Raw genomic sequence first — 10000 nt, 5'->3', positions numbered from 1 at the left:
TGTAACACTCAGTAGAAGAGTGTAATAGACAGTAAAGCCCTGTGACACTCAGCACTACAGTGTAACACACAGTAAAGCAGTGTAACAGATAGTAAAGTACTGTAATTCTCAGTAGTACAGCGTGACGGACAGTAAAGCAGTATAACACTCAGCAGTACACTGTAACACACAGTAAAGCCCTGTAATACTCAGTAGTACACTGTAACACACAGTAAAGCCCTGTAATACTCAGTAGTACACTGTAACACACAGTAAAGCCCTGTAATACTCAGTAGTACAGTGTAACAGACACTAAACACACTAAAGCACTATAACACTCAGCAGCACAGTGTAACAGACAGTGAAGCTCTGTAGCGCTCAGTAATACAGCGTAACACACAGGAAAGCTCTGTAGCGCTCAGTAATACAGCGTAACACACAGGAAAGCTCTGTAACACTCAGTAATACAGCGTAACACACAGGAAAGCTCTGTAACACTCAGTAATACAGCGTAACACACAGGAAAGCTCTGTAACACTCAGCAGCATTCAGTAAGCCAGCTCTTTGGGCTGCAGGTACGGGGTGTGTCTGATCGGGGTGCGCAGGCTGGACACGGCCAACATCCTGCTGAACCCGGGACCCTGCCACATCATGGGCGCCTCCGACACCTGCTTCTACATCAACATCTCCAAGGAGGAGAACTCCGCCTTCGTCAGGGGCCAGCAGGGGTCGCTGCGGGGCCCGGGCCGAGGGGCCGCGGGGGGCATGCCCCAAACCATCTACCACGGCCTGACCCGCCTGCCCGTCCACAGCATCATCGCTAGCATGGGTCAGTGTGTCTCCGGCTAGCACACTCACTGCGTCAGAGTGACACACTCACTGTGTCAGATTAACACACACATTATGTCAGGATAACACACTCGCTATGTTAGTATTAGAATTAAACACTGACCCGCCTGCCCGTCCACAGCATCATCGCCAGCATGGGTCAGTGTGTCTCCGGCTAGCACACTCACTGCGTCAGAGTGACACACTCACTGTGTCAGTGTTAGAATTACACAGTGACCCGCCTGCCTGTCCACAGCATCATCGCCAGCATGGGTCAGTGCCTCTCCCGCTAACACACTCACTGCGTCAGAGTGACACACTCACTGTGTCAGTGTTAGAATTACACAGTGACCCGCCTGCCTGTCCACAGCATCATCGCCAGCATGGGTCAGTGCCTCTCCCGCTAACACACTCACTGCGTCAGAGTGACACACTCACTGTGTCAGTGTTAGAATTAAACACTGACCCGCCTGCCCGTCCACAGCATCATCGCCAGCATGGGTCAGTGTGTTATCCATGACCATAGTCAGTGCGTCAGATTAACGCAGTGTCAGTTAACACACCATGTTACACAATTAAACAACGACCCGACTTTGCACCACAACATCATAAGGTCATGGGTCACTGTCACAGTTTGACACAGTTGCTGCGTCTGACTGACATACCCCGTGTGAGAGAGTCTTACTGCGTCACAATTACACAGAGATACTCACAGTTACACAGAGATACTCCTTTCTGTCCACAGCATGATGGCCAGCATGGGTCAGTGCTCTGTTTCAACACACCTACTGTGTCAATCTTACTGTAACACACCCAATGCTTCAGTCAGCGTACCAGTAGTGTGCTTGCCATCATGGGTCAGGTCGCTGCTGACTGTGCTGTTTCAGCCTGAAAAAGTCATATGTAATAAAATACATAATAAATACTATGTAGACATCAGGATATCTGGAGACAACTGGAGGTGTGCTGAGGTCCGTCTGGGGGGTGCAGTGCACCCCTAAGCACCCCCATAGTGCCGGGCCTGCCCCCCATGCAGGTGACACAGTGGGGGGTGTGAGAAAGAACAGCGAGAGGGAGCAGCAATGAAATGAAATTATTGGTAAATAAGTGAACCGCCAAGTGAACGTGCCAACTGACTAGAAAAGAGACGCGAGAGCAGAGGAGAAAGGGAGAGAAAGACGCAGAAATATTAAATAAGTAAATCAACAAAAAAAATTAAATCAATGTTTCTCAGTTCTGTCCCTGTGTAAGCAAGTGTGGCGTAACTTGTTGGCGTAGAAGTTATGTGAATTTTTTGCTTTACAGCGAGTGCTCCACCCAGTGGCAGCCACTGGAACTGCTATTCAGATCAAGCTGATTCTCATAGGCAGCGTGTGAAAATCTGATGGAGAGGCAGACTGACCCTCGGTCAGCGAGTCCAGATTGTAAATCTGATTGAAATTCAGTGCTTCGTCTCCGCCTCTGCGGTAATGAAGCATAAGACCGGGCACAAACTCGAAGTGACAGAATTTTAAATGCTTTCGAAACGGAAATTGACTCTGACGCTGTAAACTGGTTAGAATGACCGGTTCCATTTTAAAGCCGCATTTGGCGCCACCTGCTGGATGTTTGCTGAAAGTGATCTCAAGTCAGTTTGCTTTGGAACACTTCCTGTTCCAGCTTACTTTGTCACTTCGCCTGTGTTAGTCACCTGTTTAGTGTATAACACGTTTCATGGTGCGTGTTGCAGCCGTATCAGACTGAAGAAAAATGAACATAGAATATTATCTAATACATTTCTACTGCTGCATTTAGATCACTTTGCAGGATTTCACCAGCTGAAACATATTTATATTTAATAATATGCATCTGTATGTTTTATGCCTGCAATAATGCACACGGAAGATGGATGAATTGTGATTAGAGATGTAGTGGAACTGAATTCCCTCTGCTCTTATAAATATATACTCAATTTAAACTATTAATAAGAAACAGGCCTGCAGTCCACATCTATTAGAAATGTGTATTTATTATTTGCAGAGGCAACAGGGGCACCGAATCCAAATCGTCTCTTTCGGCTTATGGTGACACTGTAGCGTTCAGTACAAAATAGCTCCCAGAGGAGAGGAGTGGTTTCGCCAATGAGGAACTGTGTGCTGAAACACTGAATCTTTTCATCTTTAGTCGTTACATTACATCATTTGCATTTAGCAGACACTCTTATCCAGAGCGGCTTACAGAGGTTACTGTTTTACATGACCCATTTAAACAGCTTCTTCTTGCTCTGCTAATTGTCCTATGCCTTTCCATGACATTACATTATTGTCATTTAGCAGACGTTCTTATCCAGTGCCACTTACATGGGTTACAGTTTTACACGTTATCCATTTATACAGCTGGATACTTACCCAGGCAATTGTGGGTTAAGTACCTTGCCAAAGGGTACAGCAGCAGTGCCCCAGTGGGGAATTGAACCAGCGACCTTGCGGTTACGAGCCCTGCTCCTTACACTGCTGTCAGTCAGAGACGAGCACAGATCTGTAATGAATGCAGTGCTGGTTACCCTTCCTGTGTATTAATTACTGTGAGTTAATTACCCCCTCCCCAAACCCCCCCACCCTGCAGGTACGGTCGCCATGGACCTGCAGGACTCGAGTGGGAGCAGCCCGGACAGCGCAGAGGGCGGGACAGCGGGGGGGTCTGCGCGGGGGGGTGGGCGTGGTGGTGGCGTGGTGGTGTCCGACACGGGCGGGGCCAGCACCCTGGCACTCCCAGCGATGGCGGTGGCGGCCGATTCGGCGGAGGAGAGGAGGCACAGTATCGCCCCTGTCCTGGAGTTGGTGGACGGGGTCAGCGCACCAGCCTTCGACCTGCTGAGTGACCAATCTGAGGACGAGGGCGGCGAGGAGGGTGGCCAGGGGGACAGAGCTGAGGGCCAGCACTGGGGGGGCCACACCGAGTGAGTACTGGGGATGTGAGAGTGTCCCTGCAGGTGTGTTAGTGTGTACACAGGTGTGTAAGTGTCCCTGCAGGTGTATTAGTGTGTATACAGGGGTATAAGTGTCCCTGAAGGTGTGTTAGTGTGTACACAGGTGTGTTAGGTTCCCTGCAGGTGTATTAGTGTGTATACAGGGGTGTAAGTGTCCCTGAAGGTGTGTTAGTGTGTACACAGGTGTGTAAGTGTCCCTGCAGGTGTGTTAGTGTGTACACAGGTGTGTAAGTGTCCCTGCAGGTGTGTTAGTGTGTACGCAGGTGTGTAAGTGTCCCTGCAGGTGTGTTAGTGTGTACGCAGGTGTGTAAGTGTCCCTGCAGGTGTGTTAGTGTGTACGCAGGTGTGTAAGTGTCCCTGCAGGTGTGTTAGTGTGTATGCAGGTGTGTAAGTGTCCCTGCGGGTGTGTTAGTGTGTATGCAGGTGTGTAAGTGTCCCTGAAGGTGTGTTAGTGTGTACACAGGTGTGTTAGGTTCCCTGCAGGTGTATTAGTGTGTATACAGGTGTGTAAGTGTCCCTGCAGGTGTGTTAATATGTATACAGGTGTGTTTGTCTGTAGGTGTGTTAATATGTATACAGGTGTATTAGTGTGTCTGCAGGTGTGTTAATATGTATACAGGTGTGCTAGTGTCCCTACAAATGCATTGTGAACAGGTGTATTTGTGTTTATGTAGCTCTGGTAGTATCCAGGCGTGTTAGGGTCTGTGCAGGTGAGTATGTGTTCAGCTATGTTAGGGTGTGTGCAGGTGAGTATGTGTTAACGCATGTGTGTATATGCATATGTGTAAAGTGTGTCCATGTGTGTTAGGGTGTGTGCAGGTGAGTATGTGTTAGGGTGTGTGCAGGTGAGTATGTGTTCAGGTGTGTTAGGGTCTGTGCAGATGAGTATGTGTTCAGGTGTGTTAGGGTCTGTGCTGGTGAGTATGTGTTCAGGTGTGTTAGGGTCTGTGCAGGTGAGTATGTGTTCAGGTGTGTTAGGGTGTGTGTGTATTTGAGTATGTGTTCAGCTGTGTTAGGGTCTGTCTGTGCGTGGGTGTGTTGGTTCATGCCCAGGTGTGATGGTCTTCTGGTGCGTCTGTGTGGCAGGTGGGTGAAGGGGTACCCCCTGAACTCTCCCTACATCGGCAGCTCACCCACCCTGTGCCACCTGCTGCAAGAGAAGGTACCTTTCTGCTGTCTGCGCCTGGACAAGGTGAGAGACCGCCACCCTGCCTGCCATCCGCCCCTCTGCTCTCTCTTTTCCCCTCTCATCTCTTTCCTCTCCTCCGTCTCTCCTCCCTCTTTTTCCCCATTATCTCTCTCCACCATCCCCTCTCCTCCCCTCCCTCACTCCTCCCTCTCTCCTCTCCTCTGCCCACCTCCTCTGTCTCATCTCCTCCCTCTCTCATCAGAATGACAGGCTCTTTCTCTCCTCTTTCTCTCAGTTTTACACATCCTCTGTCCTTTCTGTCTTCTGCACCCCCCCCACACCCCCCCACAGGCCTGCCACCACGTCCCCTGTGAGGACGCGCGCTCGTACGGCTTCAGGAACAAACTGATCATCGTGTCGGCGGAGAGTGCAGGGAACGGCCTCTACAACTTCATCGTCCCGCTGCGGGCCTACTACCGCCCCAAGAAGGAGCTCAACCCCATCGTGCTGCTGCTGGAGAACCCGTGAGTTGCCTGGGGTGACCGTTCGAGGCGGGGGGGGGGGGGGGGGCTCGGCCTCGTTAATCCTTTTGACGTGTACAGTCACACCGGTGTCATTAGCTGTTTAGCGCATATGCTAAAACTGGTGTGTTTAGAAAACTAGATTGCAAAAATTCTGGCTAATGTTAGCTTTGAGGAAAGAGCGATTTAACATTAAAAAATATAGCAAATGTGGCAGATCAAACTATTAATAACGCTAACGAAACAATAACGAATGATGTAATGTAACACACTCGCTACATGGCATAAAATAAGTTATATGCAGAAGGGTTAAAAACTGATCACATGTCCTCAGGGTGAGGTCCCCGTGACCCCCCCACCCACAGCGGACGCAAACCACATTTTCAAAATGAAAAATTACAGATTGAAAATGCTTTTGTAGAACTCCTGGGAGAAGTAGGATGTAACCTGTGTGTTAAGATGGAAATAACAACAATGAATCAGATTTGGGGTGTGGTTATGTTTGCCCTGTTCTTTAAGAGTAAAACACTGTGGCACCTTTAACCCCGCACCGGGAGTCACCTGGCCGATGGCGTGAACGCCTCCTGGCTGTCCCACCCAGCTCGGTGTCAGTTAATCATTATTAATTTCAGCCACAGCATGTCCCATGCAAAGAAGAGGTACAGCGCTGCGCTGTGACAGGTCTGGCCAGCGTGCCTCTGTGGTGATTGAACGAGAGCTGCAGTCTGTTTTCTGTGTGGGATGAGGGCTGCAGTGTAGCATAGTGGTGAGGAGCAGGGCTTGTGCCCGAAAGGTTGTTGGTTCGATTCCCTGCTGGGGCACTGCTGCTGTACCCTTAGGCAAGGTACTTACTCCACAACTGCCTCAGTAAATACCCGGCTGTATAAATGGATAACGTGTAAAACTGTAACCTGTGATGGTTTCACTGGATAAGAATGGCTGCTGAATGACAATAATGTATGGTAATGGAATGGCACAGCTCGAAAAAGAGAAACAATTAGCGAAATGAAAGGAAGACCTCTTGCTAAGGAGAGAGAAGAAGTCTGCCCGATGGCAGGCAAACGCTTGCGTTAGATGTAGCTGGACGTGCGAGAATCCGGGCAGGAGCAAGGAGGCAAGGCGGGGTTGTTAGACCACATTCGGTGCCTCTTTACCCAGAGTCCCTCTGCCAGATGGCTGAGAACCTCACCGTTACGTTAGGTTTCCCTGCGTTGTTTGCCGCCGTGCCTGCGCTGGCATGCGGCTTCTTGAAATTCTGCGTTAACCATCTCTTACGGCAACCAGCTCGGGTCGAGTGCTTCTCTCGAGGGCCTGATGCCACTCCATGCTGCCGCCCGCTCCGAGAGGCGGCGGGAATCAAGATACCCTTCAGCAAGAGCCGTTCGAGTGCTGCTATTTCTGTCGGACGGCATTGCTGGCCTCTCACACTGAGTGCCTCTCTCTCTCTCTCACACACACTACTATCTCTCTCTTTCTCTCTCTCTCTTTCTCTCTCTCTCTTTCTCTCTCCCTCTCTGCAGACCCGAAGTCTACTTCCTAGAGGCCATCTGCTGGTTCCCAATGGTCTTCTACACTGTGGGCTCCATCGACAAGTAAGAGGGACTCCCGGTTCCTCCCCGTCCGCGATCCTCTGGGTCTGGTTCCTAATTACCATTCTGTCGAGGGCAGTGTTCTGAAGCGTGCATCATTGAGAGGATGAGAGCAATGCTCTGTGCATTAATTGGAAAGGGTGACCCTCAGGTTGAGAGTGTGGTGCTGAAACAGCCGCTAAAAACACGTTTGGTGGCAGAAGTGGTTTCGCTGCACTGTTTTAATGAGCCGGTGAAGCCGCTTTGAAACCGATATGCCTGTTAATCCCTCTCTCTAGTCCTCTCTTACTGAACCCTCTTTCCTGTATGTGTCCTGAGTCCCCTTCCTCCCCTCTCTCTCCCACTCCCATCTTTACTCATCCTCTTTCCTGTCTCTTTCGCTCACCCCCCCGTCCCCCCACCGATTCCTGCCCTAGCCTGGACAGCCTGCTCCGCTGTGGGGTCACCTTCGCGGACACCATGGTGGTTGTGGACAAGGAGAGCTCCATGATCGCCGAGGAGGACTACATGGCGGACGCTAAGACCATCGTCAACGTTCAGACCCTTTACAGGTGAGTCAGGTGACCTGACCTGCCCTGCGTGAGGAGACTCATGGACATAGACAGGCTGATCCTCTTCTCCTCCACTCTTTCTTCGCCTCTCCCCCTCTCTCTGCCTCTCTTCCCCAATCTCTCTTCCTCCCGACTCCTTTCTCTCTGTCTCTCTGTCTCTGTCCACCTCTGTCCTACTCTCTCTCTCTCTCTCTCTCTCTCTCTCTCTCTCTCTCTCTCTCTCTCTCCCTCTCTCTCTCTCTCTCTCCCTCTCCTTCTCTGTCTCTCCCTCTCTCTCTCTCCCTCTCTCTCTCTCTCTCTGTCTCTCCCTCTCTCTCTCTCTCTCTCTCTCTCTCTCTCTCTCTCTCTCTCTCTCTCTCTCTCTCTCTCTCTCTCTCTCTCTCTCTCTCCCTCTCCTTCTCTGTCTCTCCCTCTCTCTCTGTCTGACTGTGTGTGTGCTTTGGCAGCAGTATTTACACTGTGTAATTCATGCCAGTACAGTAAATTTGAATTGAATGTGTTCAGCACATTTTGTGGTATAAAGAGAAAAAATCAACATTCAAGATGTGGTACTAAATAGCCAAAGCTGTGGTGAGTCAGCAGCAAAGCGCTGGGTCTTTTTATGGAGTGATGCTCTTCCAAAAGAGGCAAACACCAAATGAATATGTACATGCAGACTTCTGTAAAATATCCTATAACACCAATAGGTGCCCCCCGTATTTTAGCTAAGCTATTATGTACGCTTGCTGCATATATCTTTTATATAAATTGTTTGATTTGTAAGATCCTGACTGGGCACATGCTTAATGCCTTCACCCTAGCAACTGGAAAAGGCAGAGAAAAAAGTCATTGATGCCGAAGTAAGATTGTGTGTATGTGGTCACCGCGAGACATGAGAGGTGGATACATTCTGTAAATTATTCACAAAAACTTTTGCAAATTATCAATAATTTTCAGTTTCATGGCAAACAGTGAAAAACTGTGAGTCCTGCTCGTGGAAGAACAAACAACCCCACTAATGGGACAGATTGTTTCATTTTACCACAGCCTGAGGGACAGTGGCTAACCGCCAAAATAACAGCATATACATGATTAGACAGACAGAGGTGAGTCATTACCATGTGACCAAGGCCTTTTTCCCACCCCCACCTTCACCCCCCCCCAGACTGTTTCCTGCTCTCAGCATCATTACAGAGCTGACCCACCCTGCAAACATGCGCTTCATGCAGTTCAAGGTGAAGGACCACTACTCCCTGGCCCTGTCCAAACTGGAGAAGGTGAGCAAGGAAGTGGGGGGGGGGGGGCATAGGGTGACCAGGTGTCCTGCTTTGCATTGTACTGCACAGCATTTTGACCCTTTGTCCCGTATCCCGCATACTGAGATTATGTCCCGCATTTTCATTGGTCATTAGGTTTTTAATGGTCAGAAATAAGAACACATGGATGCGTTTATTTTACCCGCCCGGGACATGAGCCGCTTATGCCGTTGCGGCATAGTTTCTACTCTATTTAATAGCGGTACGTCAGAAGCAGCAGCCTGGCTCTTACAAATGCAACATTGCCACGCTTTTCTAAAAGCCTGGCTTTCATCCAATGGCTGAGAAGAGAGCAGTGAAGGCGGTCACCAAGAGGCTGTGACGGCCGTCAATCAGACTGTGCAGACGTGGGGCCGGTGACACGTTATTTTGCAAAATTAGCGTTCCTTTGGGATGACAAACAGCACTGTGCTCACCATGTCTTTCATAAAAAGCTGTAGCCTGTATCTTTCATGGCCTAACTGGTGTGCTGTGGGATCGACTAAAGGACAAAGTATAGGTGTTTACGAGCCGAAAGGCAGAATACAAATGTTTCTTATAAAGTTAGATGACATTATATCAAAGTCTTAGATTGCCTCTCAGCGTCGGTAACGTGTCCCACATTGTCCCACACAAACTTACTACTCGTCCCACAGTTGGTATGTTTGCATCTGATCACCCTAGGGGGGCATGATATTTATATAACCCTAACCTTAAACCCTCTTCTCCCTAACCCTGTCCAAACTGGAGGAGATGAGCAAGTGGCAGTGTGGTATTTATAGAGAATGTTTATTATGATAGATATTTTGCATTACATTCATTTAGCAGACACTCTTATCCAGAGCTACTTCCATCACAAATGAACAGAAGTGTATCCATTCAAGCTGAATGAACAGTGCCAGGCTAACAACACTCCCAGACCAGTGAATGTGAGCTTAACACTATTCAGGCCCTGCCACAGGTTAACTTGTGCTAACCAGACTAGTCAGTGTAGAAACTAAGGGAAGCCAAGTACAAACACTGCCATACATCATTACATTACATTCATTTAGCAGGCGCTCTTACCCAGAGCGACTTCCAGCACAATAGAACTAAAGTGTCCATCCAAGTTAAATGAGCAACAGTCTCAGGCTAACACAGGCATCACACAGTCACTATTAT

At 49.2% G+C, this 10000-nt stretch overlaps 1 protein-coding gene across 1 annotated transcript in view; it reads left to right on the top strand.

The window, feature by feature from the left end:
* LOC118784131 (potassium channel subfamily T member 2-like) overlaps window positions 1–10000 on the top strand; it is a 91036-nt gene that overhangs the window by 72107 nt on the left and 8929 nt on the right. Inside the window, exons 18-24 of the mRNA XM_036538167.1 lie at window positions 555–808; window positions 3412–3745; window positions 4862–4967; window positions 5256–5428; window positions 6946–7017; window positions 7431–7565; window positions 8710–8821. Of these exons, the coding sequence (XP_036394060.1) occupies window positions 555–808; window positions 3412–3745; window positions 4862–4967; window positions 5256–5428; window positions 6946–7017; window positions 7431–7565; window positions 8710–8821 (1186 nt within the window). The remainder of the gene's footprint in view (window positions 1–554; window positions 809–3411; window positions 3746–4861; window positions 4968–5255; window positions 5429–6945; window positions 7018–7430; window positions 7566–8709; window positions 8822–10000) is intronic.

This window comes from Megalops cyprinoides, chromosome 1, assembly GCF_013368585.1.
Source record: "Megalops cyprinoides isolate fMegCyp1 chromosome 1, fMegCyp1.pri, whole genome shotgun sequence".
NCBI lineage: Eukaryota > Metazoa > Chordata > Actinopteri > Elopiformes > Megalopidae > Megalops > Megalops cyprinoides.
This window is presented reverse-complemented; position numbering and strand designations above follow the sequence as displayed.